The sequence below is a fragment of the Mus musculus genome, chromosome 8 (assembly GCF_000001635.26).
Source record: "Mus musculus strain C57BL/6J chromosome 8, GRCm38.p6 C57BL/6J".
NCBI classification, from domain to species: Eukaryota; Metazoa; Chordata; class Mammalia; order Rodentia; family Muridae; genus Mus; species Mus musculus.
Window position 1 is genome coordinate 121,721,602 of NC_000074.6, and position 17,320 is coordinate 121,738,921.

The 17,320-nt window shown below is 53.3% G+C and overlaps 1 protein-coding gene and 1 long non-coding RNA gene across 2 annotated transcripts in view; one reads left to right on the forward strand and one right to left on the reverse strand.

Annotated features, from left to right (window-relative positions):
• Nucleotides 1-3,281: 3,281 nt before the first annotated feature.
• On the reverse strand, nucleotides 3,282-8,876 carry Gm46065 (predicted gene, 46065). The gene is made up of 3 exons (NR_165833.1): nucleotides 8,196-8,876; nucleotides 4,572-4,690; nucleotides 3,282-4,148 (listed from the first exon to the last, which is right to left on the reverse strand). It is a non-coding gene; the product is annotated as a predicted gene, 46065 (long non-coding RNA).
• Nucleotides 8,877-8,957: 81 nt separating this feature from the next.
• Jph3 (junctophilin 3) overlaps nucleotides 8,958-17,320 on the forward strand; it is a 60,525-nt gene continuing 52,162 nt past the window's right edge. The window contains exon 1 of the mRNA NM_020605.3: nucleotides 8,958-9,403. Within this exon, the coding sequence (NP_065630.1) occupies nucleotides 9,022-9,403 (382 nt within the window). The 5' untranslated portion in view covers nucleotides 8,958-9,021. The remainder of the gene's footprint in view (nucleotides 9,404-17,320) is intronic.

Genomic DNA, 17,320 nt, shown 5'->3' on the forward strand with positions numbered 1-17,320 from the left:
CGGACAGGCAGGACACTAAGTCCTCACGATTGTCCAGTGGCGCACACTAGCCACCTGAAGGAGAGTGCGCAACCTGTCCACATGACAGGATGTTGTGCAGCCACAGGAGTGAAGGGTGCACTTACACACAGGGTAGATGAAGCATATTCATGTGCTGAGTGAAAGAAGCTGGGCGCCCAGGGCAGGCGCCACTCGGCAGAGCCACTTATGTGAAGTGTTCAGAAATCAGAGCCGGGCGTGGTGGCACACACCTTTAATCCCAGCACTTGGGAGGCAGAGGCAGGAGGATTTCTGAGTTCGAGGCCAGCCTGGTCTACAAAGTGAGTTCCAGGACAGCCTGAGCTATACAGAGAAACCCTGTCTCGAAAAACAAAAACAAAAACAAAAATCAGAGTGGTGGGCTCTCAGAATGCGGGGGAGGGGCACAGGGATGGGCTTCTCATGGTGGCAGGGTTTCTGTCTAGGTTCATAGAAGGGCTAAGTATTGTGACATAGTGGCTCACACTGTTTGAATCGCTATACACATCAATGGCACTCACCCAATAGGCAGGCGTTACAGCGTATCAATTACATCTGTCTTAGGGAGGGGTTTTATTGCTGTGATAAACAGCACAGCCAAAAGCAACTGGGGAAGGGAAGGGTTTCTTTCAGCTCACACCTCCATCATCCAAGGAAGTCAGGGCAGGAGCATAGAGGGACGAGCATAGAGGGAGGACCCATGGAGGAACTCTGCCTACTGACTTGCTCCCCATGACTTTTGCAGCCTGCTTTCTTATAGAATCCAGGGCAGTCTGCCCATTCTGCCATCTCCATCAACAAAATGCCTCCTCCAGACTTGTCTATCTATTAAAGATTTACTTTATATATGTGAGTACATTGTCACTGTCTTCAAACACACCCGAAGAGGGCTCCAGATCCCATCATAGATGGTTGTGAGCCACCATGTGGTTGCTGGGAATTGAACTCAGGACCTCTGGAAGAGCAGTCAGTGCTAACCACTGAGCCAGCTCTCCAGGCCCCTGTTTATAGGCCAATATTAAAGAGGCATTTTCTCAGTTAAGATTTTCTCTTCTTGCTAGGCAGTGGTAGCACAGGCCTTTAATTCCAGCACTCAGAAGGCAGAGGAAGGCGGGTCTCTGTGAGTTCGAAGCCAACTTGGACTACAGAGTCAGTTTCTGGACAGCCAGAGCTACACTAAGAAACCCTGTCTGGAAAAAGAAAGAAACAAAACAAAACATTTCCTCTTCTCAGATTTGTCTAGTTTGTATTAAATAGACAAAAAGCAAACAGCCTCAACTTCTCAACGAAACAACTGACATAAAACCCCCAGGGACTGAAGCCCCAGGGGCTATTGGTGGACTGGTGTCAGTGTAGTTTGGTTGTACTTTCATAGGTCGGCTGGCTTCCAGTACTGAAGAATTCAGGGTCTGAAACCCGGGTAAAGCCCACCACATGGGTAAACAGCACAGGAGATAGACAGGGAACTGGGAGAGAGGGGTGCCATCCTGGTTGTGTATGCAGAAGGCAAGGTAGGGAGAGGTCTGGAACACGGTGGGGGAGTCCTCAGCCCCTCACTCCCCCTCAGTCACTCTCTTGTCAGCCTCTCCCTCTCAGAGGCTCAAACACAGGCATTATACATCTGGTGTGGACTTTGTTTGAGCCAGATGTGAACACTGGCGACTCAGGTTGTGCCTTGGGTCTCCCACAGCAGATGCTGCTGTGACCAGTCTGGGCCATGCAGAGAACCCTGTGCTGTGATATGGAGACACTGGGCAGGAGGGCTATAGAGGTAGAAGGCTGGGCAGGCTTCTTGGAGAAGGAGGACCACAAGCCGAATCCTGAATCCAATAGAAGGAGGGCAGAAGCGGTCTGGAGCCAGGGGGTACAGGAGTTGAAAAGCAGAAGGAGTGGGTAAGGGGGGGGGTATTTTGAGAGAGCCATATGTCATCCTAAATTCAGGGAATTTGGGGGGAGCTCTCTCTGAAGAGTATGGCTATGAGATCCTTTGGGTGCCTGTTCATCTGATGGAACCAGTCTACACCATCCAGGCCTCAGTCTACCACTTTGATTTTGTATCCTTAGATCCACCTTGCAACCCACAGCAGCCACTGTCTCCTGAAGCCGTCTCTCAGACCAGCCCTTCCTCCTGTGTAATGAGCCTTTGTGCTCTTCAGCTTCTTCTTTCTGGCCCCTCCTCCACGTGGAGCTGATCCCACTGAGACAGAAAAGATGGATGCAGAACAGTTCCCCCCCCCCGCCCCTCCCCCCTTGGTTGCTGGTCCTCATCACACTGTTGGGCCGTGGGAGCAGGGAGGAGGGCGACGTAAAAGTAACGTGTTGGGGAGCAATGGCAGGGAGGCGGTTCCTCAGATGGCTTCTATGTCCCCCACACCATCTGCTGAGCGGGAGGGGTGAACAGGGCCCCCAGAGTCTCCCCACGGTCCGTACGTTGTGTCCCCAAGTGCTGTGTTGGAGATACCAGCTGGAGTCTCGCAAGTGGGGAAGGTGGGTCAGGAGCAGCTTGCAGATTACCCTGAGCTGTGCCCTTCACTGTACGACAAGCTTCAGTTCCCTCTGTGCTCAGGGGTGCAGGCTGCTTGCTTGTTTGTTTTGTTCATCTACCATGTAGTCAGAATCATCTGTGCCGGGCAGGCGTGGAGCTCAGCGCCACGTGACAGGTCCACCTGGCTGGGCTCTCCATTCCCTTCGTGAGTAGATGAGACCGTGAATTAAAAGACAGTCACATGACAAAGTGGTACACGTGGTTCAGTGTGTGGCGCTCAGAAAGAGGGACCGGCCTGGCCCAGCTCTCCCTTGGCTCTGGAGGTGAATCCCAGTGAGAATGTGTGCAGGGCACTTGGGCAAGATCATGGGAGTGGCTTGAGCAGCACGGCTGCAGCTGAGCGTGTGGCTCCCTAGGGTCTCTTGTGGTTGAAGGCTCAGTGCCCAGGTGAAGTTGTTGGGAAGCCACAGGACCTTTGGCAGGTGATGTCTAGTGGACTGTCCTTGACTGTGCTCTTTGGAGGTGAATTATGGGGCCCAGTCTCTCTGACTCCACATCTGGTGATGTGCACTCTTCCACACATAGATGTGTGCCTTTGCTGAGAAAAAGGGTCCTCCCTCAAACTGAGCTGATGCAGGCATTATGCCGGAGAGCCTCGAGCAACACAAGCTAAACAAACCTTTTCCCTTGTTAATGTTAACTGCCTCGGGTACTAGGCTATAGTGGTTTTCCTTTACAACCAAGTAGTTCAGGCCTAGAGAGTTGAAACAAATGTCGATTGGAGACAAGTAGAAACAAATGTTTATTTGAGACAAGAGGCGCAGCTGTGCAGACGAATCATAAGCACAGTGCAGGGCAGAAAGGAAGGGTCCGACATGATCCCCTCATGTGAAGTTCAGAAGCGAGCAAGAAGAAACTAACCAGCACGGGTTGTTAAATGACAGGGAAAGGCAAAGATCACTAATTCAGGTCCATGGTTTTGTATGAGAGGAACAGAAAGTAGGTTACAAAAGTAGGTTTGTACAGGGCTTGGAATCCTGAAGATAAGATGCAATTCTCTAACCTGGGCAACCTGGGCGGTCCTTCCATTGGCAGTCAGCACATAACGATTCACTAAGTATTCAAATATGCACTTGGCCATGGGCAATGCTCACCTTTCCCAGGGAGTGGACGCATGAGACGGAAGGTGCTGTGATGTCCCCCATCTTCTCCTATCTACCTTGGGCCAATGACTCAACCTGTCTAAGACTCAAGATCCCTCATCTGTAAAGGGGAAAACAACAACAGTATCATACCTGCTCCATAAAGTTGTTCTAGGATTACAACTGACAGCAAATGTAAATTGCTAACTTCAGTCAGTTACATAAACTTAATTTTCCAATTTTAAAGGAATTGTATACCCACCCCAAAGACTGAGTGTGTAGCCTGACCTCAATGTCCTTAGAGGAAATCAGGCAAAATGGGGTGTCATAGGGTTTTACTGCTGTGCAGAGACACCATGACCAAGGCAACTCATATAAAGGGCAACATTTAATTGGGGCTGGCTTACAGGTTCAAAGGTTCAGTCCATTATCATCATGACAGGAAGCATGGCAGCGTCCAGGCAGGCGTGGTATAGGAGGAGCTGAGAGTTCTACATCTTCATCTGAGAGCAAACAGGAGAGACTGACTCACTGGGTGAGCACTAGGAGACCTCAAAGCTTGTCTACACAGTAATACACTTCCTCCAACAAGACCACACCTTCTAATAGTAGTACTTTCCATGGGCCAAGCATATTCAAACTACCACACCATCAACATCATCACCTCCACCAGAGTCACCACCATCATCACCATCACCATCCCTGTCAACGTGAAATCAACCATGCCATGCACACACTGCCCATCCTGACATGGTCCTGTCCTCCTTCCTGCTGTACTAAAGAAGCAGTCACTTTCTTCCTATCGTCACAAAATAAGACGTTATTCCTTGAATGGGGTTCCCAGACCAGGAATGGGCCTCGGGCTTTAACTGACCCAAGCTGAATCTGTCTCCCTTGATTCAGTAGTCCATACAGGCGATGCTTACCATGAGGAGAGAAGACTGCAGGAGAGAAAGCGAGGCACAGAGAGCACAGAAATAAAAGCTGGCAAGAGGCTGACTGCAGGACTCAGAGGCAGAGACTTGAGCTCCAATGGCGGCCATGACTGGAAATCATGGGGGAGAGGCATGGGAGAAACTGAGTCAGTTGGGACCTTGACCTTGAACCCTGAGACTCAGAACTTTGGGCAATAGTCTACTAGCATTGCATAAGCCCCCTGGTCTGTGGTCATTAGTTTGGGCCGACCCACAGCCCAGTCACTGACTCGCATGATGTTATGGAAGTGAGTAGCAGGGACAAGGCTTGATCAGCAGAAGTCTTGCCAGCGGGCAAGAAGACCCGAGTTCAAACCCCAGCACAACCCGGGCATGCACACACCTGTAATCCCAGCTTCCAGGAGTTCAAGGTCAAGCTGGGCTCGGTGAGATCTTAAGTCATTCAAGTGTCCAGAGATTTCAGCTCTGTGAGCTATGAGGTGTGTAATAGGTTTGCTCAATTAGCTGTCAGTGTTGATGTGGAGTTGTGGATCTCCTAAGTGAATGGCCATAGCTGTGTTACAAACACACAACAAAGAACAATGGTAGCAAAAACAAAGCCCGACAAGCTGGAGTTTGCATGGCCGTTGGCTTAAAACAACAATCCATTCTGTTCAGAGATTAAGATATGATGAGGTTGGAACAGGGACTCTCTCCCAGGACGGTGTGCACACGGCTCCTCCTGGATACTGCTTCTGGGAGTCCTGCTCTATTTATTTATTTATTTATTTATTTATTTATTTATTTATTTATTTAACTTTTCTTGCCTATGCACCATCTGGGCTTCTTTACAGCATGGTCACTGTCCCGAGCTCCAGCAGCATCCCCGGAGTTCAAGGCTGCCCCTCACTGTTCATGAGCTAACACAAGCCAGTCAGAGTTCAGGGAAGAGGAAAGCAGAACCCACCTAGGAGTGGGAGAAGGCTTGGCCATGCACCCCAAAACCATTCATTAGGGGGATTTTGCTTTTGGGGTGGGGAGTATCAGGGTTACAGGTGACACTAGATGGTGTTTTTCTAAAATATTTATGTTTTTATTTTATATGTGTGTATGTGTGTGTGTGTGTATCTGAGTCTCTATATGTATACCATATGTGTGCAGTGCAGATGGCGACCAGAAGAGGGCATCTGAGTCCTGGGAAATAGGATTACAGTTGATTGGGAGCCGTGCAGTGAGGGGGTTGGGGGAGGGGGAGACTCAAGCTGGTTGGTTGCTCGGCAAGAGCAGCAAGATCCATCTTTCCAGGCCTGAAACATTGTATTTTATAGGTGCTTTCTTGACAGTTTGAAATAATTTCCATTCAGTTCTCAGTTCTTAACACCTTCTTTCTGGGATGAGCAAGTCATGGGGACTGAACCCAGCACCTCCCGCGTGCCAGACAAGCATTCTACCAGTGCTCACTCCTCAGCCCATGGCTGAGTTCTTTCAAAGAGACAAGCAGGTTCATTGGAGATAAAAAGGAGATTTCTGCATAGAGGAGGTAGAGCGCCAACCCCCCCTCCCCGCCCCCACACACCATGGAGTTACAACCAGAAAACATCCTGGGCATGGAGCAAGAGAAGCAAACAACAAAGAGATATAGAACCTGGGACCTCAACTGTTACTATTTTCTCATTAGCAAAGCTCTTTATCCAGAGGGGCCAGGCGATCTTCTAGACAAGGAGAGCCTGTGATTCCACCTGAGGTCACCGAGGCCAGGTTTCCAGCCAAGCTCAGCACCCAGAGAGTTCATGGAGGACTGAGGCGGGAGGATTGAGGCTGCAGCTCAGTGGTAGAGCGCTTGCCTAGCACATGAGCACACAAGGCTCTGGTTTCATCCCCAGTGAGAGGCTGCAGAACCCTGCTTGCGAGGGCAGCTTTGCCTCTTCCTTGGCTCTTGTTTTAAGTTGCTGGGTGGTACTGTGTTTAAATCACTCTGGCAAAATTCCTCTGAAATGCAATCAATACCTCCAGCCCTACTTTATGGGGCAAACGGTTCCAAACTGCACAAACACGCCTCAAATGTCTTTGCTCCAGAGACCAGAGCAAGTCACACGGCCTGAGTGACCCTGGCAGTGGGAGATGAGAGGTGGGGTTCAGGGGAGGGTGGGCAGAATGGCAGAGAGCAAAAGGCATGTGTGGTTGGGGGTAGCAGTACCCAGTATCTGGCTGGAGACCAGCATCACTTACCAGAGGGAATGTATTTGCCATGCAGTGCTGTGTGAGCAAGGGCTGCAGAGTCAGCAAAAGGGGGGCAGGAAATAAAATGGAAGACACAGTGTGTTGCCAGGCATGGTTTATCCCTACAGTGTAGGGGAAGGAGTGGCAGGTTGAGAGCTCAGCCTCCCCATCACGATCCCAGTGACAGTCCTACTCCCTCACCCTCACTGGATGCTGGATACCTGGTCCTTGGATTCTCACTGGGACTCAACTAGAACTGTTAGTCCCATTTTACAGGTCAGGCAACTGAGCACAGAGACATGAAGTGGCTACCCAAAGCCACACAGCCTGGAATCAGGATGTGAAGCCCAGCCTATAGAAGATGAGTCTGTGGCCCACTTGACCACATCCTCGTAATAAGCTAACAGACTCATCCCACTGGCTCATAGTCCATTAACACATTGGAACACACAGAAACAAAGTCTGGGAGATTGGAGATTTTCTGCCCTCCAGGTATACGGCAGGCTGATGTGTGTCTGCTTGGTGATGGTGGGCTATGCATGCTAACTTCCAATCAAGTCCAAGATGTGATGCACCCTGAAGTCCACCATAGGCCATTTGAAGGCAAACCCTGACTCAAGGACCAGAGTGGCTGGAAACCTCGGATACAGAACAGGAACTGACAGCTTCTCAAAGCCTTTGGGGAGAAAAGAGGATGCCACCATCTGACTGGTGGGCCTTAAGGAGAGGTTGTTGTGCTTAAGACAAGGAGTTGGGGTTGGGGTTGAGATCTGGGGTTCTGGAAGCGCCCCGATGACCCCGGCTGGCTGCAGGTGCCACCATGCACCTCTTTTGCTCCCAGTCAGGGACTCCCCACCACCGGGGCTTACTGGGTCTCTTGTCACCACCAACCCCCACTAACCCCAACCCTGTGCAACTGTGAAGCCATGCAGACCCCCTCCTCCTCAGCCCACTGCAATGCCCGCTGCCATTCCCTGCATGCAGTCCGGGAGGGCAGGGGATGTGGGCTCCTGTCTTCGGATTGATGGTCCAGGAAATGCATTTTCAATTAGTCCCATGATGCTAGCATCTCTTGGTGGGGGTGGGTAATGAGAGAGAGAGAGAGAGACAGAGAGAGACAGAGAGAGAGAGAGAGAGAGAGAGAGGGAGAGAGAGAGACCTAGTAACCGCGGAGTGGTAACCCCAAAGAGCGACAGCTTCTGGAGTGGGGGGGATACCTGTTGGCCAGGGCGCAAGGCCCACGGGATTGGGGTGGCTTTGCTCCAAGATGCAAACGTGTGACCCAACTTTCTATTAATTTTTAGAGGGGCTAAACGCTATTCGCTAAAGGTGTGTTTTCGAAGGTGAGCGCCTCCCCGGGGACCCCCCAGCGGCCCTGAAAGAAGGAGGAGAGAGTGTGTCACAGGGAGAAACCACCTGTGGTTGGCAGGAGCCTCTCAGTCAAGTCGTGGCCCGCACGGGCCGCGGTGCGGGTGTCCCCGGAGGTAGCGGGGTGGGGACCGCGCGGCCCTCGATTGCCTGCGGCGCCCGCGCCTCCTCCCGGCTCCCCACCGCGGCGTGCGCTCGCGGTGCCCGGTTCCTTCCCGTTACGCAGTTCCTGTCCCTTTAAATCCCAGCCCCTGGCAGCGGAGACTGGGGCGCGCCGGCCGGACCCCGGGCCAGGGGAGGGGCAGGGCGCCCCGGGGTCCTCGCGTGCGCGCGCGCGCGCCCGCCAGCGCCCCTCTCCAGGCGGCCGCGCGCTTGCCGGGGCTCGGAGCGCAAGCCGCCGCCGCAGTGCCGCTGCCCGGTCCGGCCGGGATCGGTGCAGCCGCGCGCGCCGCCGCCCGCGGGCCCCGCCGCCCGGGCCTGAGCCGCGCCCCGCGCCCTCCCGCTCCCGGGGCGCGCGGCGAGGGGCCCTGGCGGCGAGGTGGAGCCGCGGGCACCAGCCGCTCCCCCGCCCTGCGCCGCCCCTCCCCCGCCTCCTCCCGGTCCTGTCTCCAGCGGGAGCGCGAGACGCTGGTCAGGCTCCGGCGCAGCTCGAAAATGAACAATCGCCGCTGGCGGACCTAGACGCCGCCGCCGGTCCGCGCGCGGGGTCGCGGGCGTGCTTCGTCCTCCCCCCCCCCACCCCCCCGAAAAGAGCATCGCAACAAAAAGCCAGCCAGCCAACCAAGACTCCGGTTTGTTGATCGCCTTGTTTCTTTTTTTTTTTTTTTTTTTTTTTTTTTCACCGCTTGCGGGATTCGCAAACCGCGTTACATGCATGTCCAGTGGGGGTAGGTTTAATTTTGACGATGGAGGGTCCTACTGCGGAGGCTGGGAGGACGGCAAGGCGCACGGCCATGGCGTCTGCACCGGCCCGAAGGGCCAGGGCGAATACACCGGCTCGTGGAGCCACGGCTTTGAGGTGCTGGGCGTCTACACCTGGCCAAGCGGCAACACGTACCAAGGCACCTGGGCGCAGGGCAAGCGCCACGGCATCGGCCTGGAGAGCAAGGGGAAGTGGGTGTACAAGGGCGAGTGGACGCACGGATTTAAGGGGCGCTACGGGGTGCGGGAGTGCACGGGCAACGGAGCCAAATACGAAGGGACCTGGAGCAACGGACTGCAGGATGGCTACGGCACGGAGACCTACTCGGATGGAGGTAGGTGCGGGCGGCAGGCGGCGGGGGCGGGGGGAGGAATGAGGACCGTCCCCCTCTTTCTCCTTCTGTTTATCTCCCGGGAAGTTGAGCCTCGCCTTCCAGTTGGGCTGTGGGCTCCTGGGGCATCTCCTAGATTCCCAGGAGGCCTCAGCGGGCCCCTGGCCACAGGTTGCCCCACGCTTGATGGGGACAGTGGCCCATGCCAACCCAAGGAAGGGTTGGGGGCTCTCCAGCAGCAGGGCCCGGCCCCTGCCGCAGCAGCCGAGCCAAAGTCTCAGCATATCCTGAGGAGCAGGCCAGAGATCTGCACCTGCCAGAAGGCCAGGCCGGGTCCTCCGCCACCTCTGGGACCTGCCAAGGCTGGAGGGGGCTGGAGGTAGACCCTTCCCCTCTTTTGGCATTGCCTTCCTGGTATCCCCAGAGTCAGACCCTCGTTGGTTTCTTGTTTTCCTGCGGTGCCCAGGGCCTCCCTCAGTCCTAAAGCAACCCAGGCCAATGGAGAGGGAGCGCTGGGAGCGCCAGAGGCGGGGGATGCCGACCAAACCAAACAGCAAGGCAATAAACTTCTAGGTGGTTGGACACAGGCTGTCGAAGCAGGCTGCTGAAGGGAGGGAGGGAGGAGGCCCATCTGTTTAGCGGGAGCCCAGGAATCTGGCCATTCAGTGGCTGAATCATTTTCACCTTTAGTTTAGGGAATCGCTCTGCGCCTCCAGTGTAAGATGCCACCACAGTCAGGGCAGAGCCGGTGCCGGAAGCCAGGCAACTACCAGTGTGATGGTTTCTGTTCAGAAGTCCCGGTTGGCTTGGCAGCCTTCACTCCAATGTCACCACTCCTCAGCAGCGCTGAGACCTCGGGAATAGTTTTAGGTCCTGGAAGTCAGACCCTAAAGCAGACTCTGCCTGTAGGTCCCCTCCCCCTCGGGGCGCTTATCCCAAGAGGCTGTTCTCTTGCCTCCCTCTGGGCCTGGGCGGCATCGGGCTTTTCTGCACGGATGCCTGGGAAGGGAGCGGAGGAGCCGCAGCAATGACTTGGGCTTCTGCGGGGAGATGGAGAGCTCTACCGAGCCTCTGTGTGTTTTCTTGCCTGAAGCCAGCACCTGCTCCTGGCCACATCTAGGAGTGATGAGGGCTGGAAAGTAATTATTATTTTGGCTTATGCAACTGAAAGACAGGGTTCGTTATTACCCGAAGAGGAGGCGGAGTCTGGGCAGTTAATTATATAATGCTCCTGCCTGTCTGCGCCTTGCCCAGCCCTGGTCCCAGGAGGCCTTTCCTGTACTGTTGTTTTCTTGGATGGGGCTGGAGAGTTTCCCTGACCCTGGGGCATTAAGGCCCTCCGAGGTTCCAGGCCTCATGTGTGTGTATGTGTGTGTGTACACGTGTAGTCACATACTCACACATGCACTCTTGATTAGGTCCTTGCAGCAGGTGTGGGTGACCACAGCGGGTGGTCCAGCAGCCTGGTGCTCCCAGCAGGGATCCTTAGCAGGCAAGGGTGGCCTAGGGCAGTTGTCACCTGGGTCTCTGGCTAGATAGTTCATCAAAACTACCTTCTAAAGGTACCTGCTCTGGAAGAGCTATCTTGGTGCCCTGGGCTAACTGGACCTACAGGGAGGGGAGAATCCCAGAATGTTTGAGGGTGGGGCCCACCCTGCGCTGAGGCCTGCCCACGCTACAAACATCTCTATTAGCCTAAAGAGTTCTTTCTTGCCACCAACAGATATTTATTGAGCACTTACTATGGCTAGATGTGGTAAGCTCTGGGAACCCTGGAGCAGGCCAAGCAGACATGATCTTCCCAGAGTGTTCGCTTAGGAGGAAGATAGTGATTCCCCATGGGGAGCTGGGAACAGGCACTGAGCCTGTCAGGGACTTGGGGCCTGGAGTGCAGAGGCTACCCCTTAGCTGATTCCTTGAGGATCATCTTGCTCCACTGGGTACTCCCTCAGCTTTGGCCTCCTGCGGTATTTCCTTGCTCCCAAATCCTACCCGGTCCGGTCTACTTTATAACAGGAAACCACTGAGACCACAGCTATGTGTGTGCAGAGGTTCAGAGCCCACTCTTGTGGCACAACACCTTGCTTCGTGCTACCTCGCTCTGCACAGGGATGTTCCTTTTGCCCTGAACCCCTCAAGGAAATTGTAATCCTTAACCATTCCCCTGGAGCGCATGGCAGAAAGGTAGGCATGTGGAAATGGGCTTCGGGACCCGTTTTCTCTCTCTTGGATGTTGGCATAGCAGGACTGAAATTAAACTGCCCCCCTGCTCCCACGCTCTGGGATGCAGGTGCAGGTGTCCAATTCCATTTTTCTGCTCATAACTACCTTTACATTAGGGACGGGTGACCATTGAGGACTAAGACCCTGGGGAAACCATCCAGTGAAGCCTGGGTGGGCTGTGGCCAACTGCATCAGCAGGCCCTGGCCTAGGTACCTTGTCCCCTTACCTGGGGGCGTCAGGGTCCTCGGTTGAGGACAACTGGTTCTCTCGAGTGAGCAGTCCCAGCTATGGCTTTACCTGGAGCTGGGAATTTGGGGCAGACACCAGCTATACTCCACAACTTTTGCTCATCGTCCAAGGCTGACTTGGAGAAGTGGCCGTTGTCATGAATGGAAAATGTATTCAGCATTCGGCTGCAATTGGTACAGAATCCGTTTCGACGGGTGGGGGGGGGCACTTCTGCCAAGGCTTCCTCCAGATTGCCCCCACCCCCAGGCACAGTGAGGCCTTGCTCCTGATGTGAGCCCAGTGAGCCACTCTTGATGTCTGCACAGAGGCCTGGACATGGGGTTGGGGCTTCAGGAGTATAAGTTTTTTGGGCGTTGACCACCTAGCCTTGAATCCCTGCCTTGCCAGGGCTCTGCTGTGTGACTTTGGGCAAGTGGCTTAGCCTCTCTGAGTTTCTGTTTCTTCGTCTTCGCAAAGGGATAATACCATGGAGTAGGTGAAGATGAGCTGAGGTCGGAGTTCCCGGCTCTGCCAGGAACGAGGTGGGCCGTCTTTTCATCCCCACAGTTCACGGTAACAGAGGACATAATGTTAACAACTCTTAGGAGAACCATCAGGCAGGCAGGACTGAAGAGGTGGCCATGCAGGTGAGAGTCGGAGGTGACAGGTGACACTGTGTCACCAGCGCAGCAGGCCTTGGGAAGAGGTGGGATTCTAAGTTAGCTTTTCTTTGCTTCCTGTTCCTATAAACTCTTGTTTGTGAACTGCCTGCTGTCTTCTCCTCCACGTCCACTTTCCCCGCACCCCTGGGTGCAGGCAGATGCATGCTGTAGCAGCCATTGCTGCTGTCCCATCGAGGCCCGGGGACCTCCTTACTTCTGAAGATAAACAAGGTTTCCTCTGGATGTCTTGGACCAAAAGTCACCCCCTCCCAGATAAGCCCTCCCACACTCTGAGAGATGAGTCACCGTACGCCCCGGCCTCCCCACTCCCCATACGAGCAGGTCCCGTTTACCGGCCCAGATTCTACAGCCCACACACATCACACACACCCACAGTCAGAACTCAGATCCACCCAGGCGCCTGCGCACACATGCGCGCATAATACACCTGCCACCCGCGGATCTTCCACCCTGTCCCCTGAAGCAGCCTCGTGTACCTCTTGGCTTTGTTTGCTCCTCCATAGCTGAGGGCCGGAATCCCTGACACCCTGTACACACACACACACACACACACACTTACACACACACACACACTCATACACATACACACACACATATACAGACACACACACACACACACACACACACAGACACACACTCACACACACACACACTCACACACACACACACTCACACACAGAGAGAGACACACTCACATACACATACATACACACACACTCACACACACACACATACACAGATACACACTCACACAGAGAGACACACTCACATACACATACATACACACACACACACAGAGTTCTGAGAGAAGCTGGTGTAGCTGTTTCCATTTCGAACGCAAGCCTCTGGCATTGCTGCCCCTTGTGAAGGGAAACTGATATCCAACAGCATACACTGTGTTTTTCTTTTAGTCAGCATCAGAGTTTGAACACAGGGCCTTGCTATCCTGGCTAGACACTGCCATAAAGTTACATCCCTAACCCTCTTATTTTACTTAAAATGTGTGTGTGTGTGTGTGTGTGTGCGTGTGCAAAACATATCTATATATTTATATATAGATATTAGATAAGGTCTTGCTAAGTTGTTTAGGATGGCCTTAAACTGGTGATTCTCCTGCCTCAGTTTCTTTTTTTTAAACAATTTATATCATGTTCATTGGTGTCAGAGCCCCCTGAAAATGGAGTTACAGACAGTTGTGAGCCACCATGTAGTTGCTGGGGATTGAACCCAGGTCCTCTAGGAAGAGCAGTCACTAAGCCATCTCTCTAGCCCCAGCCTCAGTTTCTTGAGTGCTACCATGCCTGGCTACTTAAACTACCTTTCCTGCTTGTCTGTGAGGAAAGCTTTGGGTACCTTTGTTTTCATTTAAATCCAGGACCTGGGTTAAGGGTACAGTCCTACCAGCCCATCTATACAGATACTGCGCCGGGAGAAGCTTGGCTCTGAAGGGAACACCCCCTGACGTAGAACATGAAAGCATCCTCCCGTCCCTCTTCACCGCAGGGGGAGGGGGACATTGGCAGGCTCCATCAGGTGAAAGGAGACAGAGCAAATGACTAGTTTTTTGTTCCAGTTATAGCTGAGAAAAAAAGAGATAGTGAGAGTGTTCCCTCCCCCACCACAGCCTCAATTGCTGACACTGGGGATGTGAGAGAGCATCACCCAGTGTGGAGTTCTGGGTGTTAATGTCACTGACCCTCTGTGAGGACCTGGGCTATCTCTGGAAGAGATACTTTTAGTGTCAGTCCTCCTCAGCACCCTAGGACTCCACAATTTTCAGTGTAACCGGTGGATTGTGCTTACAGATGTCCTCCACAGTAGCCCCCTCCCACGCTAGCCACGGAGGACACAACACTGTATAGAATTCTGGTCTTTTTGTCAGAGTTACCGTGTTTTGTTTCTTCTGAGGAGGGATTTACTGAGTAGCCCAGGCTAGCTCAATATTAGCCCAGGCTAGCTCAATATTAGCCCAGGCTGAGCTAGACTTACAGAAATTCTTCTGCTTCTGCCTCCCAAGTAGAAAACCCTCTTGTTTAATGCTTACCAGGTTTTAAATTTAACATTATTGTGTGTTTTTGTCAAGTATGAACAAGTATGGGTGTATACATGCCTCAAGATAGGTCTAGAGGCCAGAGAACACCCTCCTTGGGTCTGACAGAAAAAACACAAATCACAGGCTTGTCAGCAGGCATGTTTGTTTACCCACTGAGCCTGCTCTGTCCCGGGTTTCCATTTGAGCTGCGTGGCTCCTGGAAAAGGTTCCTTCAGAACCTTGGAGAGCGCCTCTGCTCTCAGAGCGTGCAGAAGCACAATTGAGCAGGAGACTTTCTCAGGCCACACCCAGTGGGCTCTAGCGGAAACTCCTGTGTGCTCTGTGCCTTGTAAGTGTGGGTCTACCTTTCTGTCCACTGTCCATGCTCCGGTTGTTGTTCTGTCTCACCCTGTGCTACACTCCACTCCTCTTCCAGTGCTGTCGGGGTGAGTCTGGGTGAGGCTTCAGACAGACTGGCTGCCCTACTCGCAGTCCAAGGCTTCCTTCCTCCCATTTTAAGTTGCGTGCTGTGTTCATGGAATGTGGCTGGGTGCAGAAGGCAGATGGAAGAATGGCCCTGTCTGTGGTGGCCGATGAGAGAGAGAGAGCATCTTGTGCTTTCTCTTTAGATCGGCCTTAATGGATTAATCACCTAGAGCAGTCCTGTCCACCCTACTGGACTCTGGCCACATGCAACCATTTGCATTTAAATCTAATTAAATGCAGTGCAATTGAGGAGTCAGCTCCTTGGTGCAATTGCCACACCTCAAGTGCTCTGTGGTCCATGGAGCAGTGGCAGCTGTGGTGGACAGCACAGACAGGGATTGTCACTGTCACTGTAGAAAGGCTTATAGGACATGGAGTATACCTCTGCAGGAAGGGATGTCGCTGATGGCCAGGGACTAAGGATTGCCAGCATATGTGGCATTCACTCAGTGGTCAGTCACTGGACTTAACATTTAATTTCCTTCACCCTTGTTCCTGATGCCCATTTCCTTCTGACAGTTGGAGTGTCCACGTAGAAACATCACTGTTAGATGAATGTCTTTGGCCAGCCTTACCTTGGGCCTCTCTCTACCATATCCATTACAGTATTTTGTTCCTGGCTTGGACAACCGGCATTTGAGTCAAGGAAGATGGCGGCACTTGGTGAATGAATAACAGTGTTAATGCCCTAAGAGTGAGATGCACATGTGTCTGGAGATGGTTCTGGACCTCTGATGAGCAAGCTCTCTTTCCTTGAAGAGTGCTGGAAAGAGCGGTGTGTGGCCCTCTCCCTGCCTGCATGAGAACCACCTCTCTGAGGCTGCCCTCCTCTGCTGGAAGCAGCTGGTTGTTGGGAGCCTCTCACGGAGATCCTGCTATGTCCAGGCCACGATGCAGCGATGCAGCCACAAGGCCTGCCTTGTAGTTGGCTGGATTTGTTGGCTGGGCTTGGCCGTGTGGGGGGCGTGGTTTGCAGGAACAGAGGAGACTGGATAAAAGAAAGACTAGAGACAAGAAATAGGGTGATGGGACCCCCTGTAAAAGCAAGCTGTCTGGACACAGATGCTAAACACAGAATATAACTTTGGGTCTGGTCCTACCAGGGTTTAGGGATACTGAAGGGAAGTGCCACAGGTCAGAGTTCCACATGCATCCTGAGGGAGCAGCAGAGACCTGCCACGGCAGAAAGGTCCCAGCTGTGCTTGGAAGACCCCGTACACATGCCCTCCACTTGCCTCATCTCCCACCTACTCCCCAAGTTCCTGCCTTCATGAGAATCTTCTGCTCCTCCCACTACCCGAGTTTCCCAGACTCCAGTGGGGCACTGACCTCCTCCTGTTCATCAGGTGCCCTTCCCAACATTGGCACAGGTAGTCACCTGAACCAGGAAGGGACTCGAAGGTGCAAAAATGCTATCCCGAGAACCAGGACCTGGTGCTGGCAGGCAAGCAGGGGCCTCTTCTTTGAGGCCAGCAATGTGCAGAAAGCACCCAGAAGGCGTGCCTGAACACAGATGGTTAGCCTTCTTGAATTTCTGGGCTGGGACATCACTCAGAACATAGACAGGGCTCAGGCAAGGCTGGTGCCAGTCCAGGGAGTGCCCTGTGAACCACAGCTTGGCCAGGTGCCTCCCAGCCCTGCTGCATACTAGAATCACTACATGTGGTCCCTGACCTGTGAGACAGCCTGTGTGTCCTGTGTCATGATGCGCTCACATCTCAGCTGAGCATGGAGTCTGTCTGGAGTGCTTTGTGGGACACCGTTGCTCGGACGCTGGGATGCTCCATGGGTTATCCAGGTGAGGCTGGTACCTGCCTCCTGGGAAGCCCTTTTGGTCCAGACCCAAGAGTCCATCCATCCCTGATGGATTTCAGACTTGGTGAGTGGCATCCCAGACTGGTGTTTGAGAAAAGCAGGTAGCCCCAGGATGCTTATGGAGGACAGAGCTGTTAAACTCTGGGTCTGTGCTTCAGAAAGGAGCGGAGGTGCCTCCATTAACACAAGCAAAGTAGACTGGACAGTCCCAAGCACAGTGGCCATGGTTTGGTCTCTGCCACCATCTGCAGGTGGCCTTTTCTGTGGCTGGGCTGGCTAATTTTGATCGTAGACTTGATTGGATTAGGAACAGCCCAGGGCATCGGGGAGGCCAGCTTTGGGTGTGCCTGTGAGAACATTTTCACAGAGGGTTAGTGGAGGAGAGAAGGCCCCCTAAGTGTGGGGCCATCATCTCATGACCTCCTGCTCACAGGTCTGTGACCAGATGCACT